General features: G+C 33.7%; 1 protein-coding gene across 4 annotated transcripts; it reads right to left on the bottom strand.

Moving 5' to 3' along the window:
• Positions 1-991: 991 nt before the first annotated feature.
• Positions 992-17,293, bottom strand: LOC126775720 (arginine/serine-rich coiled-coil protein 2). 4 transcript variants are annotated; one of them, XM_050497804.1, is made up of 12 exons: positions 17,083-17,293; positions 16,637-16,711; positions 14,879-14,966; positions 14,371-14,497; positions 13,556-13,616; positions 12,046-12,119; positions 5,029-5,109; positions 4,487-4,555; positions 4,131-4,219; positions 3,395-3,528; positions 2,965-3,112; positions 992-2,528 (listed from the first exon to the last, which is right to left on the bottom strand). In XM_050497804.1, the coding sequence occupies exons 1-12, from the start codon at positions 17,149-17,151 to the stop codon at positions 2,374-2,376; spliced, it is 1,170 nt and encodes a 389-aa protein (XP_050353761.1). In that variant the 5' UTR covers positions 17,152-17,293; the 3' UTR covers positions 992-2,373. The 4 variants fall into 4 exon arrangements, with proteins under 4 accessions (XP_050353761.1, XP_050353763.1, XP_050353764.1 ...); XM_050497806.1 differs by having other exon boundaries at positions 14,879-14,969; positions 16,643-16,711; positions 17,083-17,292; XM_050497807.1 differs by having other exon boundaries at positions 16,637-16,724; positions 17,083-17,286.
• Positions 17,294-18,018: the final 725 nt, after the last annotated feature.

The following is an 18,018-nucleotide window of genomic DNA, read 5'->3' as shown; positions in this document are numbered from 1 at the left end:
TTTCACTGAAATTATGCCACATGTGTATTCCACCAACCCGCATTGGAGCAGCGTGGTGGAATAAGCTCCAAACCTTCGCCTCAAAAAGAGGAGAGGAGGCCTTTAGCCCAGCAGTGATACATTCACAGCCTGTTACGGATGTATTTGCGTCTAGTAGGATACAATAAGTTGTTGTATTCTTATTTATTGTTCGTGTATGTACCACCTTATTGTATCCAGTTTTGTGAACTAAATAAATAAAAACATTTATACCTATTACCTAGTCAGTTTACCAAGCCTTTTAATTTGTCGCTTGTTATCATCGCATCTATAGCTACAATTCGGAACAGTTGTAAAGGATACGGACGAAATACATTTGGATAAGGATTCGAGTAGACCGAACTACATATTCTCTCTAATTCCTGCTTCCCCCTGCCTTCTTAAGTCCACGCGAGCTGGTTCTCGATGTCACCGCCTAACTGTGACATCAATTCCATCGCGAACAAGGAAATTTGGCAACTCCTTTCCTTGTCGCACTTCCAAAAAATGGAATTCCTAACCAGCTCACGTGTTCCCCTCCTCTTACAACCCGGGTTCCTTCAAACGAGGCGTGAAGAGGCATCTTGCGGGCCGGCAAGGCGAAGGCGGCTAATGCAGAACGTTTTCCCCGTCTGTACTGGCCGTCGTCGCGTTTGGACTCTACTACCACTTACCATCAGGTGGAGTAGTCATTTGCCCTCCCGGCGAATATAAAAAAAAACATATATTATGCTATCACTGACTTTTTATATAGCACTTGAGGAACTATCTATGTTTAGTTCTGGCGGCACTCCCTTCGAAAGCGACCGTGGATATTGACTATTTGCCCTCTGTCTACATTGTTATATTCCAAAAAAATTGGAACAGATCAACATACTATATAGTCAAACAGACCAACAAACAAAACTTACTTACATACTACATTATTATTATTATTATGGGAGAATTATGGGTAAGTTCAAAAATAAGAAACTTAACATTTATTATACAATTATATTTATTTATTTACAATTTGTAAAAGTAGTGATCATTACTAGTAGTTAAGTCGAAACAGATAACTTATAAAAATATTATGCTATTACGCACACAATAACAGAACATTGCTCACTACTTTTGCAAACACATAGAAATATGATTTATATCACACAAAGCCTTTGACATTTTTAATTACGTTTTCACTAACATACATTATCCAGAATGATGCAACATATATTTTATCTCAAGAATATTAAAATACAACACATCCTTACAACAAATATTTTACATTGGAAGTTTTAGCTTGCATAGAGAGCTTTTTAAAAAGACTTGAATTTTCATTAAGGTCTAATATATTAATGCATGTTTATGTAAAAATTACAACGAAAATATTGACGCTCTCAATAATGTCGTAAAATACATCAAACCATTTAAATTAGACGTTGCTACCTAATATAAATAGTAATAATGTGTTCACTTTATAACTATTATTTAGTCATATGCATTAATTATATGCAAAAAGCTACTACTACTTTGCATAAAAAACTAGTACAATTATACATAAAAAATGATTGGATGTTTTTACATCCGTTATTTTTTTATTTAAATTAAAAATCTTTGGAATAGTATTTTGTCTGGCATTTTTTTGCGTTAGTATACTAATCCAGATCTTACTAGTTTCACTATTATCACCATATACTGGAGAAAATGCACATCATCCTTTATGAGAATTTACAATTTTAACATTCAGCCGATGGTGATCATGACTGGATGGTGTGAAGGCCACATTAGTGCACAGTCTGACCAAAGTTTACTTAAACTATTGAAAAATAGATATAATGAATAAAAAAATAATGTTGTTGATGAAATGAAACAAATATATAAGGAAAGTTGACAGAACACATTGGTTCAATCCTATACTGATAATAATAATTAGTATAAAAAAATAATTATGTAGCTTTATTTAAAGTTTTAAACAGTTTTCCATCATAACAATATTAATAAACTAAGACGGTACCCGTGATATTGAAAAAAAAAAACATATACTAGGTATGTCTGCAGAAAGTGATTTAATTAAATCTTCTGTTCAGTAATCTGATGTAATATTTCAGATATAACTAGAATTCACACATATTATTAAAAGTTCCCCAAACTGACCTGCAAGTGATGAACCTCAACACTATACACTAAAATCGAAAACATTTCTTGCATTGAAACTTTCACAGATCACCACTGCACTTCTTGCAAGATAGACTCTAATTTAAAACACCTACTAAAAAAATACTCTAAACTGGTTTAATTCACCATGTATCTTAGTAGCTGGCAAGTTTTAACTTGATATTAGTCTTTGAATTACACCATCTGGTGTTTCAGTTAATCTTAAAAATTTCCCCGCTGGAAGCCAAGACCAACGCCTCGCATGGTATGCGTGGTCGCGCGAGCAACCTCGTACTGTGCTTGCATAGCCTGGAAAAGCTCTTCTTGCTTTTTATTGGGGTCAGCAGTAGCGTCAACTGTCTCTGTTGCCACTGCAGCTGTAAGTTTAAGTCATATAATGATATATTTTATTTAAATTAATTTATTACTCAAAAACATATGTTTATATTATTAGTGTATAATACACTATTAAGTTACACTTACTTGTTATAAAGTTCATTGTTATTGCTGGTTCAAGGCATTCATAGTTTTTTTTAACCTCTCACAGATTTTAACTATGGATGACCAATCTTCCATGAAGGAATCTAGCTCATCCCACCTTATAGACCTGCCTAGTATTTGTCTATCGTTTACAGAGGGGTGCAGCAAATTGTAAATTGGGTCCAAAGCACATTTGACATGTGGCAGATATGACTAGCCAGTGACGGTCTAGTCCCATTTCAATTAGTTTCTTATACTTTTAGTTATCTTATTAACTATCAACATTGCACATTTTACAATATATATTAAGGTTGTAAGTATCTAAAAACTCACAAGGATCCTTGATGCCCATAAGACGCATGAACTTAGAGACTTGTTTGCCATCAGAATCCTGCGAAAATCGTGCGCCGCTCCACTTGGCTGCCTCTGCCTCCGCAACTTTCTTCTCTTTGTTAGACCATAGCAATTTGCGCTTTTGCACCTAAAAGTAGATGTGAGTGAATAAAAAAGGAACTAAGAGTGCATGTATATTGTATACTATCAATGATAGAATTTATATTTGATAATTGGACCGTGTTATACAGTCCTATTGTGAAAATATTTATTCAAATTATTTATTTGAGGTATTGATGTTTACCCTTTTTGGGAATCAGAGCAAGTGAACTCCAATAAGATGTAAATCAATTCACAAACGGTATTATACTGATGTTAAATGTATTTAACCAAGGATGTAATAATTAATTAATGATTACTAAACAGTAACCTGGTCGAGTATCTTGTTGGAATTGATGGCTCCGGTGTTGCAGTACGTGGGCAGGCCGTGCGGCGCATCGCCCGCCGCAGCGCGCAACTGCTGAGCCGTCGCCATAGACCCGTCCGGAGTCTTGATCTGTAGACCTGACAAGACAAAAATATATTTGACAATATGTTACATTCACAAGAATTAAATATTGTAACGTTTCATTTTATAATAATTATATATTATATAGAATATAAACTTCTTCTTAACTTCATTATAAATGCAAAATGATTACGTTAATATGGTCATTCATAGTATAGTAGTTCAATGTAGTACAAAATGTACAGTTCCTGCCTCATTTTGCTAGCTTAAAAGCAAGTCCTAGGGTTCAATTTCTGGGCCGAGATTTGAAGTAGGCAGTGATTATACTACGATTCCTTGTAAAGTCATTGGTCTTCGGATTTGCCATCCCATCGGATTATTTTAGTAAGGGAAATTAATAAATTAAGAACACACTTGTGCACTAAAATTTCTCCAGTGCAGTTGGGTTGTCGCCACAAGGCCGACCGCTGTGACTAAAATCAGTCAGGACATCATCATCATGTACTGCTAATCAATCAGTCGTAAACCGTCAATGTAAATATTTTCGGTAAGTATTTGAGTTCAAGTTCTGACAAAAAAAGAAATAACTTAATAATTCACAGTTTGTGAGCTCACAAGAACTCACAAAGCACTCATAGAACAAGTTTTAATTACTTACCCATTTTCTCCATAACTTCTAGTTTCTTGTTAACTTTATAAGAGGATGGCCTGTAGTCTCCAGATGGAGAGCCTCTCTGTTCATTTATACTATAAAAAAAATAAAGAAACTTCAATGGCCGAAATTAATATGATTATTAATTTAATCTATAGATTTAAAGTAATATTCAGGTATTGGTACACATTTAAATATATGTATATCTAATTAAAAGTCGTCACTTTATAGAAACTTCGGTATGACCATACAATTATATTATTAATTGTAACTTATTGTTACTTTTATTACATTTCAAAAGCTGCATATCTTAGAAATCAGTTAGTATCACATTAAACTGAATATAAAGTAATCATACTCACATAGAACTCGGCGGTGGAAAAGCGGCTCCACGCGATCTAGAGCGCTCCGAGAGGCGATCCCGGCCACCCCTAAAGACATAGATTATAACTTTAATGTTTTTGTATCATATGTAATCATTAGTCACTAACAAGGGTTTAAGATATAGTGAAAGTAATATATAGTCTACATTCATTATTTTATCATTCACGCCTATTGAGGAACTCAAGAATTCGGATGAAGGGGAATCTCAAAAGAGAGAACTTGTAAACTAGTAGTAGTATCCATGATGAGTATTAGTAGTATCCATGAGAGTTTTTAACGTGACGTGTGCACTAAGTACACTGGTGGTAGGGCTTTGTGCAAGCTCGTCTGGGTAGGTACCACCCACTCATCAGATATTCTACCGCAAAACAGCAATACTTGATATTGTTGTGTTCCGGTTTGAAGGGTGAGTGAGCCAGTGTAATTACAGGCACAAGGGACATAAATAATAATAATAATATAATTTAGCAAAATTAATTGAACTTATTAACATGAATAATATGAAGATTTTAATATATACCTCCTCTCCTCTGACCGCCTGCTGTGTCTATTGTCCCGGTCGCGGTCGCGTTCTCTGTCGCGACGATCACGATCAACAAATCTGTAGAATTTTTATGTGATTATTTTACACTCTATTTAAATAGCTATGTTCTCAGTTTGTTAAAAAAAGAGGCAGTGGCAGTAACACTTTCAGACAAAGGAAAGCAACACTTTGGTTCTTGAGCTCTTGCTCTCTCAACAATATGGCAATATATATTCGAATAATAAACAATAGTGCTTGTTTGTGTACATATCTCAGTGCACAGTTAGCTTAGTCACAATAGAAAATCTTGACCGTAATTTGTCACTAGGATATCACATAACTGTTATTGTTTGTTCATTTAATATTAATTTTATTTTAGTTCCTTAATAGATGGCGCTGTATGCCAGTTAAATCGCGCTGTCAAGTTATTTTTCTTAGACCTTATACTCGGTAGCGATTTGTATCGGTGTGAATAAAATTGAGGAGAATAAAGGAGTTTACATACAGTGGTGGTGTGTTCCTTACTTTTTGAGTTCCCAAACATTTGGTGCCGAAACCCGGGAATGAGGAGGAGGAGGAAGAAACAGAATCTGAAGATAGTGCAGTGAGTGACATAGTGTAATATTAAGTGGTGCAAGTGATATTCTAAGGACAATAAACTGTAAGCACGAAATTGGACTTTAAAAAGTAATAGTTAATAATGGTTTAAGTTAAAAACAGTAAATTAGAAGTGATTTGATTTGGACTTAGAAAATTTTTATCTATCTTGAACTTAGAATATTACAGTGAATTTTAACTTTGCAAAATTATGAGTGAATATTAACTTAGAATATTTGAGACGTTGTTTGGACTTAGAAAAATTTGTGTGATATTAACTTAGAAAATTTGGAGTGACTATTAACTTAGAATATTTTGTACCTTTTTGGACTTAGCAAATTTCTTGTGATTTTTAACTTAGAAAATTTCAAGTGAATATTAACATAGAAAAATTAAGAGACTTTGGACGTAAACAATTTGTGTTTACTAGATTTTAAGTAAATGTTAAGGACTTGTAAATTTTTTATTAATATTGGACTTAAGAAAATTGCAGTGAATTGCATTTATAGTCAACGTATTGTAGCGAATATTTCTGAGACAAATAGTTTTTTTTAATTGGATTGTTATTTTGTTATAAAAAATGGAGGCAATGTTATCGACACAGGAAGAATTTTACAAACAACTGTTGAAATCAGAAGCTAATTTTAAGAAGTCGCCCAGAGACCGAATTAAGGAAGCATATTTAGAGACAAGATTAGAAAATGTAGAGCAACTATGGAATGACTTCAGACAAGGCCATAAGGAAATCGTAGCAAAAATTGATAAGGTGCAAAAGGAAAAGGAAAGCTATTTCACATCCGAGAAATATGATTTATTTTATGAAACTTATGTCAATTATAAAAGTATTCTAAAAGAAACACTTGCTTTAATTCTCGCTAAAAAGAAAACAGCTAGTGATGCAGAAAATAGCTCCGGGCCCACGAATCCAAACATTTACGAAGTTAAATTGCCCAGAATTCAATTGCCAACGTTTTCTGGCAAATACAATGAATGGCAAACTTTCTATGATATGTTTGTGTCTTTAATTCATAATAATAAAAGTTTGTCGGATGTGCAAAAACTTCACTATTTAAAAGGAAGTCTTTCTGGAGAGCCTGAAGCGTTGATTAGAAATTTTGCTACAACTGAGTTAAATTATACAGAAGCCTGGAAACAGTTAACAAAAAGATATGATAATAAAAGATACAATTGTAATGCGATTTTAAAAACCTTTTTCTCACAAAAATCCTTACATAATGAGTCACCGGCTGGCATTAAATCGTTCTTAGACACAACAAGTTCCTGCTTGAAGGGTCTTAGTAATTTAGGCGTCGACGTGAGTACGTGGGATATTATTGTAGTGTATTTTGTGGTTTCGAAGCTAGATGTGGAATCTCGTAAGCAATGGGAAAATTTACAAAGTCGTGCTACAGATGAACTACCATCATGGTTGAAACTTGTTGAATTTTTAGTCTCGTTTCAGAAGTTTAGAAATGATTGAATCCGGAAAACAGAACCCTATATCACATGCTTCCAATACCGCACGACCTATACCAAGACCAAAATCATTTCATACCACGCTTCAAGACAATCATAAGCCGAAAGATCCTACTTGTACTTTATGCAAAGGAACACACTATATTTTTAACTGCAAGCAATTTGGTCAGCAGACGGTGACAGAGAGACAAAACTTTGTGCAGAAACAGGTCTATGTTTTAATTGCTTATCGAATACTCATCCGGTTATCCGATGTCGACAAGCGAAAAGCTGCCGTCGGTGTGGAAAAAGACATCACTCATTACTGCACTTTGAGAGGGAAGATTTACAAGGGAACACAAACTACGTAGAGAATAAGGAAGAGAAAGAGAAACAAATTTCACACACTGCTCTTGAAACAAAAGTTGTAGCGAATTTTGCGAAGGGAGATTTATATCGTTACAGCGTTTTACTTGCAACAGCGGTTGTTAAAGCTAATTCAAGAAACGGAAGTAAATATACTATACGAGCGTTACTTGATCAGGGCTCACAAGCTTCTTTTATCACAGAAACTGCAGTACAATTACTTGGGTTAAAACGAAAGCCAATTAATGGTTTGGTGTCAGGAATAGGGGATGGTCAGATGCGAATAAATTATGAGACTTCATTAGTAATAGAACCACATTATAATTCTGATCATCAAATTCATGTCAATGCGTACATATTGTCTACACTTGCGACAGTACTACCAACAAGTAATTTTAATACACCAGATTGGTTAGAACACGAGAACCTTGCACTAGCCGATCCTGGATTTGGAACACCAGGCAAAATCGATATTTTGCTTGGAGCTGAGGTTTACAGCGAAGTGATATTAACTGGAATTATCAAAAATCCTCAAGGAAATCTCATAGCTCAGAATACAATCCTTGGCTGGATTTTGTCCGGAAGAGTGTCGCAAGATTTAGTCAGTGAAAGAGAGAAAGTTATAAGTATGCATGTTAATGTTAGAGAAGATGACCTATTGAAACAATTTTGGGAGATAGAAAATGAGCCGAATAGTCTGGAGAAAAGGTTAACTAAAACAGAAATTTACTGTGAAGAGTTTTATAACAGAACTACAGAGAGAAATAAGGATGGTAGATTTGTTGTGAGGTTACCGTTCACTGACGAAGATCCAAAATGTCAATATGGCAAGTCAAGAGAAATTGCGTTAAGAAGACTCCTGTATTTAGAAAAGAGATTGTTGAAGAATGATAAGATTGTACAATGATTATAGGAAAGTCATGGAAGAGTATTTAGCCTTGAATCATATGTCACGGGTAGATAGTGAAGATCTTAATAACCCAAAAGCGGTCTATCTTCCTCATCATGCGGTTGTACGTGAAGATAAAGAGACAACGAAAGTTCGAGTTGTTTTTAATGCATCTTCGAAAGGAATCAACAATGTATCATTAAATGACGATCTTTTGATTGGACCAAAGCTGCAGCAAGATTTGAGACATATTCTGTTGAGATGAAGGAAGCATCGAATTTGCATAGTGGCTGATTTAGTTAAAATGTATAGGCAGGTAAGGGTACATGATGAAGACACAAATTTTCAGCGAATATTATGGAGAAATAGTCTTGATGAACCAGTCAAAGATTATAAATTATTAACTTTAACATTTGGCACAGCCTGTACACCATATTTAGCGGTAAAGCATTTAGCCGAAATAGAATCACTTAAGTATCCAGTTGCATCCATTATCACAAAAAGAGATTATTATATTGATGACCTAATGACCGAAAGTGATAATTTAGAAGAAGCCATACAAATGAGATGAATAGTTTAATGAATTCAGGAGGATTTCAGCTTCAAAAATGGAGCAGTAATTCGGACATTTTACTAAAATATATTGATAAGGATAAACATCGATCTAATCAGTACGTACCCATTAAAGCAGACAACATTGTAAAAGTATTAGGTATCTGTTGGAATCGGAACACTGATAATTTCGAATATACTATAAATTTACCCGAGCCTAAGGTGCCTGTGACAAAACGTCAAGTTCTATCAGATATAGCGAGATTATGTGACCCAATAGAATGGATTGCGCCAATAGTTATAACAGCCAAAATTTTTATTCAAAAATTATGGAAATGTAAATTAGGGTGGGATGAAGAATTGACAACAGATTTAACAACAGAGTGGTTACAGTTTCGAAAAGATTTAATTGACGTTAAAAATATCATAATTCCAAGATGGCTAAATTACTCTAACGACTGTAAAACAGAGTTACACGTTTTTTCTGATGCGTCACAGGCAGCTTATTCCGCGGCGGTTTACATTCGAATTATGAGTGAGGGAAATGTCTACGTAAAATTGATTTCAGCTAAAACAAAGGTCGCACCCATAGACAAAGAGTCATCAATCCCCAGATTAGAGTTATGCGGTGCACTTCTTGCAACAAAATTATTGTATGAAGTGTCCTTTGTAATGAACATACCCAAAGATAATTTATTTGCCTGGACGGATTCAACTGTTGTTTTAGCGGGCTAAAAGGTCCTGCATGTCGTTGGGCGACTTTTGTAAGTAATAGGGTGTCGGAAATATTGACAATGCTTGAGTACACTCAATGGGGGTACGTAAAATCGAACATGAACCCAGCCGATTGCGCATCGAGGGGGCTGAGATGTAGGGATTTACGTGATCATCCGCTTTGGTGGTCCGGTCCAAGCTGGTTATCAAAACCTATAATTGATATTGAAAAATTAATAGATATTGACACACAGGAAGAAGAAAAAGTAAGAAGTTTGACAGCGTATAATACACAGAGTGAGGAGGACTTTATTTGGGTTAAATTTTCTAATTTAGATAAAATGTTGAGAGTAATATCAATTTGTCGAAGATTTCTTAACTTGCTATTGCCAAAAAATGAACGGAGAAAATTACCAGGACACGTTACTATTGATGAAATAAATCAGACTTTACAGATATGCATTAAACAAGCTCAAAGTTTTGAATATCAACAAGAAATACAGCAGATACAATTACAGGGAGAAACATCTAAGAAGAGTGGTCTTTCCAACTTATACCCATTTTTAGATAAAAATGGGATTATGAGGGTTGGAGGACGTTTAAAACAGGCTGATATACGCTATGACATGAAACATCCAGTGATTATTCCTGCTAAGAGTCACCTTAGTAGGTTATTAATCTGTGATGCACATGAGAAAACCATGCATGGCGGACCACAGCTTATGTTAAATTTCTTAAGGACACGGTATTGGATAGTAAGAGCAAAAGAGTTGGTAAAGAAACATTTCAGGAAATTTGTTATATGTCTTAGGTACTCAAAGGCATCTAATCAGCTCATGGGTCAACTTCCAGGAGTGAGGCTAAAGCCTAGTAAGCCATTCAAATCCGCTGGAATTGATTATGCTGGTCCCATAAATATAAGATTTTCTCCTGGACGAGGTGCTAAGTCATATAAAGCATACATATGTTTATTTATTTGCATGGTTACTCGGGCCATTCATTTAGAAGTGGTTACGGATATGAGTGCAAAGGCATTTATTGCTGCTTTTCGACGCTTTGTCTCGAGACGTGGTCACTGTCAAGATCTTTACAGTGACAACGGTACAAATTTTGTTGGAGCCGAGAAACAACTAAATGAAATGTTCCACAACGCACGTTCTGAGTTACCGAGTGAGATATCACGTTTGCTGACCTTCGAGAATACAAGGTGGCACTTTATTCCACCTCATGCTCCAAATTTCGGAGGCCTCTGGGAGGCAGGTGTAAGGTCTGTCAAAACGCATTTACGTAAAGTTATTGGTGATAGCACGCTGACTTACGAAGAATTATCTACAGTACTGACACAGGTGGAGGCTTGTCTAAACTCGCGTCCTTTATCCGTACTTTGCGACGACATTAATGACCTACTCCCACTGACACCAGGTCATTTCTTAATAGGAGAACCCATTCTTAATGTAACTGATGTTGATTATTCTGATAAAAAATGTACTGGTCTGGAAAGATGGCATTTAACTCAAAAAATGGTTAACGATTTTTGGAAAAGGTGGTCGAAAGAATATTTGTTAACTTTAGCTAATAGATATAAGTGGAATAAGAAAAACCCAGAGCCTGACATCAATGATGTAGTAGTGTTAAGAGACGATTTTTGCCACCCTCTAAATGGCTCTTAGGAAAAATTGTTAAAAAACATCCTGGCCGTGATGATATCACAAGAGTCGTTACCGTTAAATGTAAAAATGGATATATTAAACGTCCACTTCATAAAGTTAGTGTTTTAACAAAATAAATATGATATTGTCACGGTGGGCGGTTATAATTTCCAATGTATCCAATGTTTGTTTATGTTACTATAGTTTTATTTTCTTTGCGTTTTGTTTTCATTAGATTTTTTTTGAGTTGTTGTTTTTTTTTTCTTAACTTTACTTTTGTTGTGTGTGTAAAGCCATACTGTAATTAAAATGAGTTAAATGAATGTCTTAATTTTTTGAGTCATATCTTCTATGTACTAGCTGTTTGGTTGATTGTGTTAGATTTTAGTTAAGTTTGCTACTTATTACACCTTCCGAGTATGTTATTTTTTTATTGTATGTGTATTGTAACTCGAAGGACAAGTCCTTGGTGGGCGGAATGTTTGTTCATTTAATATATTAATTTTATTTTAGTTCCTTAAGGCAATAATAGATGGCGCTGTATGCCAGTTAAATCGCGCTGTCAAGTTATTTTTCTTAGACCTTATACTCGGTAGCGATTTGTATCGGTGTGAATAAAATTGAGGTTTACATACAGTGGTGGTGTGTTCCTTACTTTTTGAGTTCCCAAACAGTTATTAATTAAATAATGTAAGTGTGAGGTTGCAGTAGCGGTTTCAAGCAGAACCGAACCGAATTTATATACACGTATTTATATGAGTAGATGAGACAATATAACTGTAAAACAAGAACCTGGGCGAGGCTGCGTCCCGCGCGTCGAATGGAGCGTCTCCGTTGTAGGGCTTCAGGTCCATGAGTGCTGGCATCTGATAGATGAAAATATTGTTACATTACTTTCACATTGGGGTCAACACCTGTAAGTTGTAAATGTGACCGTGTGGTTCAGTGATTTGTCGTTGCTGGATTGGTTTACGTAAATAAAATTACTGTATAAAATAAAACAAGCGGTGCATAAAACAAAACTACGAATGTCGTAAATTTCAATTATTATCGCTGTACGTAAGCTGTGACGAATTCTTTATCGTGCTGAAGTTTTCTGGGTCGGTGACCCAGGTGTGCTACAATAACATTAAATACATAATAAATATTTCAAAAATGAATTATAGTGTGGTGTTATAACATGCTATAACCTAAATTTATAAATTGTATAATCGATTTCCAAAAATTTTGGGGTTTCATTAGTGCTATTTAATGAAATGAATAAGCAAAGAGGCATCAAGATAAAAGATTTAATAGCTTAGTACACATACAATACATATTATTTTAAAGACATTTCACAACATTATGTAACAAGGTTCACTCTCACTATAAATGTGATAAAATGTTCTTTCTATGGGTTAGAACATTCATGCACACAACAGTCCAATTATGAACGACGAATCACACTAAGCTATTAAATGTTTTCTTTCGATTTTATTTATTAGCTTGGCCTTATCGCATTTATAGGTGTGTTGCTTACATTACATTGCTAGGAAAAGGACAATTCAGAATTTTACGTTTAATCTCTGTCCGACGCAAAACAATCTTTCAAAGTTCATTTAATAAATTTCAGTTAATTTCTAGCAGCGGTAATTATTTTCTAAATAAATAATACTAGTCTACTTGAGCTATGACGAACCCTACGGATATGAAATGGGGTGGTAATTCGCTCTGCCGTAGATCATAAAGTATATGTATTATATCACGTAAAACCTAAGGCAATTACAAGAGGAATAAAGCCAAATAAACACTTTTAATGTTGAATTGATATAATATATTCGGTCGAGATCTTGAATAATCTATGGTATTTATTATTGTTTTTTTCGATTTTAAATATAGTAGATTTATATAAATCTAGGGTTTGTTTATACCTACTCCTTCCGTTATTGGAATAGGCTATAAATGTCTTGTAGCTTCGCATCTCTGTTTCTGTTTGAAACCTGATGTGGTCGAGATAGTTCTTAGTCATAAATTATGAAGACGGCATGACGAAGAAGATTCATGCGTTTGAAGATCATCGATTATTTCCTACTAGAAAATTTACTTTCACAGATTCGATTGATACGAAAAAGCAGTTCCCGAAGCGGCGACGCTTGTATTAAAATATTACTAGATACTTAAAATAAAATTAAATGACCAAACAAATGTTTTATTTTTGACTTTTTAGATATTTTTTTGGTCCCCTTTTCTAAATTCACTTTATATAATTTTAGTTATTAATAAGAAAGACATATATGTCCCGCAAAGTATTTTTGTATCTCACCTTAGGTTCCGGCCGGTCGGCACCGCGTCGCGAACTCTCCGGTCCGCGACACCGCTCCGCTCTGTGAACAATACATACATTGTGTATTATACAATGACATTAAATCATTAAGTAAATTTCTATGTTTGTTACGCTTTCACGACCTAACTCCTCATGGGTACAGATAAGGACATAGGCTATCTAACAACTAACACCCTCCGTCCGTGTGTGGGGTTACACACGTTAATCTATAAATATGAGTAGTGGCAATAAAATTGTAACACGTGACAAGCCTTACGAGCGAAACATTCGGAAATATTCGAAGTCATAAACGTTGAGGAAACTATATGAATACACAATTATAAGGAGATTTTATCGTAGGATTTTGTAATATTGCTATTTATATATTGTTATATAATATCCTGAACGAATTTTTATACAAGGAGAGGTAAGTTTTCTATCCATTTGCAAAAGGATATTTCAAGTAAAACAGACATTCCTAACTAATATTAAAATGGGAAATGTTATGAAATTTTCAATACAGACACTTCAGGGCTACAGAGAAGGACATACCAAGTTACCAGTCACCTGTCTCCGCAGTGAAGCCGCGGCCTGAAATTAGTGACATACTTTGGAAAAGTTTGATGAATTGATGAAATGATCATGATGTCTGCTTCATTAGAAAACTAACAGTTTTCGCCGACTCCAAAATTTGAAATTAATTTCCCATAATAAAGATCCCATTATTTATATGATTATTAACAGACAGACAGAATAAGTAGGTAACTTTCGCTTTTGAATATGAAGTATGAAGTACGGCGACAAGTTGAGCTCACCGGTCCTTGTAGTGCCTGTCGTCCCTCCGAGGCGAGCGTCGCTCGCGCTCGTACCGCTCGCGGTCGCGGCGCCGCTCGCGTCTGTCCGGGGAGCGCTCGCGGTCACGTTCGCGATCACGACTGTCATCTAATGGAAAAAAAAACAAATTATTATACATTTTTTTTTAAATTAATAAATAACGTTGCGTGTACATACCTCATTGACAGTTTATTTTGTGGCCAAAAATCACATTGAATTACTTTTTAATTTTACAAAAACATCAAATTATAATAATAAATCAAGAATCAGAAGTTTGTTCCTTATTATCATAATCCAACAATGTATTCTCAAATCTTAAAAAAAATATAGTAATTTTACATTTAAACCTTTTTTTTCTTACTAGGTGCTCATAATTATTTTTTATTTCTTAATAATAATACTGGTAATATAACTTCTTTTAGTACTTGCAACTATGCAATAGGTTTACAGTAACAAAGCATTTCTAATAAAAAAAAAATTTCAACTTACTGGAACCTCGCCTATCTTCTCGCGAAGATTTTCTGGATGTCTGCGGCTCTGCTTGCGGCAGCTCGGGCTCCGACTCTCCGCCTTGGGACTCCTGCGACAAGATGACATGAGAGTTATGTGATAATAGTACATCAAGCCGAATTTTAAAGTGGTCGAATAATATTTTGTTAATTTATCAATATAAGTGTTTAGTATATTACATTTCTATTGATATGTGATGAAAAATAATATTAAGAAACTGCAGTCAAGTTTGCATTATTAAAAAAAGAAAATGTTTTGATTATTGCTTAGTCAAATGTGATTGTCTAATTTAATACCAGTGCCTTAAGTTTAACTTTATTTTTTAATGCACTAATCAATGTGATGATGACTTTTCCAAAATTACCTTTAGAATTATTAAATCATAAAAAAGTATTCAATAATAGGAAAACCTTTTTTTATTAATATTGTTAAAAACTATTTCAAGGCTGTAATCATATGGGTGTAACATTTTTCAATTGCTGTTAAAATGTACCGTACAGATGTATTTGCTTCACTTTGGTGCCCTAAAAACAACAAATCTTTAGCAAATTTCTTACTTATTAATACATAACATGTTAATTAATAAATATATTGGGTTTTGTATATATTATATGAGTTAGAACGATTATTTTCTATTCATTTTAAAAACTTGCTATATACAAATGATTAAATGAACAACCTTAAAACATAGTATTTCCTATTTACTTTTAAAAACAGAAGTTGAAGTTTACCTTTAACACCCCTTTAATATTATAAAATACAGATAATAAATTAGACTCTTTTTATTGTCCAATATATTGTTTATCTGTCTTAAAGCTATGTACTCACATGCTAGTCGCAAGAGAAGGGCCACATCAGTCGCTCATCTTGACACCGCAGCGGAGGTGGTATTTGACTTTGGTTTTGTGTCAATTTACAAATGGGTAACATATAAAATAATAAATGTGTTAATATCATCGTCGAAAAAAAGTTTATTTTTTTAATTAATCTATTTTTTTAGATGTTCAAAAATACTTTTAAGAACATTAATATTTAAATAAATTTATTTTACTATGTAATTTTATAACGCGTTTTGAATATATCCCATTGTAAATATAATAAATATTTTACATAAAACTATGTATGGTACTAAAACAAAATAGTAGCAACACTTCGAATGGTTCAGGTGTAATCATACTCATGATACAAGTTAAAAGACATTAATCTATTAAAAATAAACTTATTTTAAAATCTTTTGTGATTTGATGATGCATACAGCATACAAAAATATTGTAGCTGTTGTTTGAATAAAATAAACCATAGGTTAAACAGTAATTCATGTTTATACTGACCCCATACATGATCATTAATATATATTAACAATTGTAATTTGATGTGTAGACATATAATTAGTATAAAACCAGATATCTTGTACAAGTTATGTTTACTATATAAGTGCACACCTCGAACACGAAGCTGCATTGTTCTATTACCACCACAAATTAACCCAATTCGCTCAGCTTTAATAAATCAAAATATTTTTACAATGTTCGAAATTTAAAAAACATCACATATCAAGTAATTTATTATTTCTTCAAAATTGTATCATGAATACTAAATAGCTATTAATTACAATACTCTTCTAAGAAATAATCTAACGACCGAAATACAGTATGAAGATAGCTAAACGTTTATCAAGTCTGTGCATATTTTGAATACAGACTATGTGTAATTATTATCAATATAACATTTGTATACACCCACCTCGCTCAAGTCCATGTTGACCTCGTCATAGTTCACATCATCTTCCTTTCGACGTCCGCTGTTGCTCACCTAAAATATGAGTCTATTGTCAAGCAGAGAAAAAGGTTAATAAAATTTTCTAATGAAATTCATAGTAAAGTATTATTCTAGAAGAAATACTTTTTTCATTGCTATTACTTTTTGCTTTCGTTAAATATTATAGTTAATGGAGCTATTAACTATACAAAATTATAATTACGTCACAAAATTATCTTAATACAAATACCCTCGTCACCACCATATTGTTTTGGAATTTGTATTATGTTTTTTATAATAAAATTTTGTTTAGAATTAGTAGAAACGCAAACATAAAGCACGGTCATATATAAGCTTTTCTGGTTTAATTGTATTAATACTAAATATATACTAAAGATGATATTAAGACAATTTGTAAAACTTACCGATGGTTGACGACTGTAGCGATCAGACTCAACCTCATCGTCGCTTCCGTAACCAACCAAGGAATCCATTATTATTGATATTTTTATTGGATTACGGAATTGATGTCTTTTCTATATTCGTTAAACAGAATATTCGAATCTTTTCTTTTACAATTTATTCATTTAAACTGCAATATGGCGGCCGTAAGCTATATACTATGTATAATTGTTTTTTTTTTTGGCATGTGTCGCCAGCACTAAAATTTTTGCTCTCATAAAATTTAAGTCATACTGTGTGTATGACTAAACACAACTGTCATTTATTTAAATGTACTTAAAATAAATTCTTTATTAGATTTATTTAATTTGAATAAAAATGCGATAACTCGACATTTGAAATTTAAATACTTAATTATAAAAAACGCTTACTTCCCAAATGAACGTGAATAAAATTATAAAAATAAAAGCTCAGAAGTGGTAGCTAGTGTGTATTTTAATATTATGCATTACGTAACACATTACTACTACTATAGACTATAAATTTTTAAAAGGCTTTAATACATTTTATAATTTCATTTTCATTACTTAATATTTAAATCCTAATTGTTATTATCAAATCTAAAATTTTGTTAATCAAAAATATTAAAAATGAATAAATGAACTAGTTTCATTTTTGTCACAATGTCGAAATATATTTTCAAACTTATTTTGGACTACGTTTTCTGGTTTGTTTCCTGCTTCCCCCTTCCTTCTTAAGTCCACGCGAGCTGGTTCTCGATGTCACCGCCTAACGGTGACATCAATTCCATCGCGCACAAAGAAATTTGGCAACTCCTTTCTTTGCCGCACTACCAAAGAATGGAATTCCTTACCAGCTCACGTGTTCCCCTCCTCTTACAACCCGGGTTCCTTCAAACGAGGCGTGAAGAGGCATCTTGCGGGCCGGCAAGGCGGGGA

Source organism: Nymphalis io, chromosome 18 (assembly GCF_905147045.1).
Source record: "Nymphalis io chromosome 18, ilAglIoxx1.1, whole genome shotgun sequence".
Taxonomy (NCBI): domain Eukaryota; kingdom Metazoa; phylum Arthropoda; class Insecta; order Lepidoptera; family Nymphalidae; genus Nymphalis; species Nymphalis io.
Note: the sequence above shows the minus strand (reverse complement) of the source record. Positions and strands in the feature narration are given on the sequence as shown.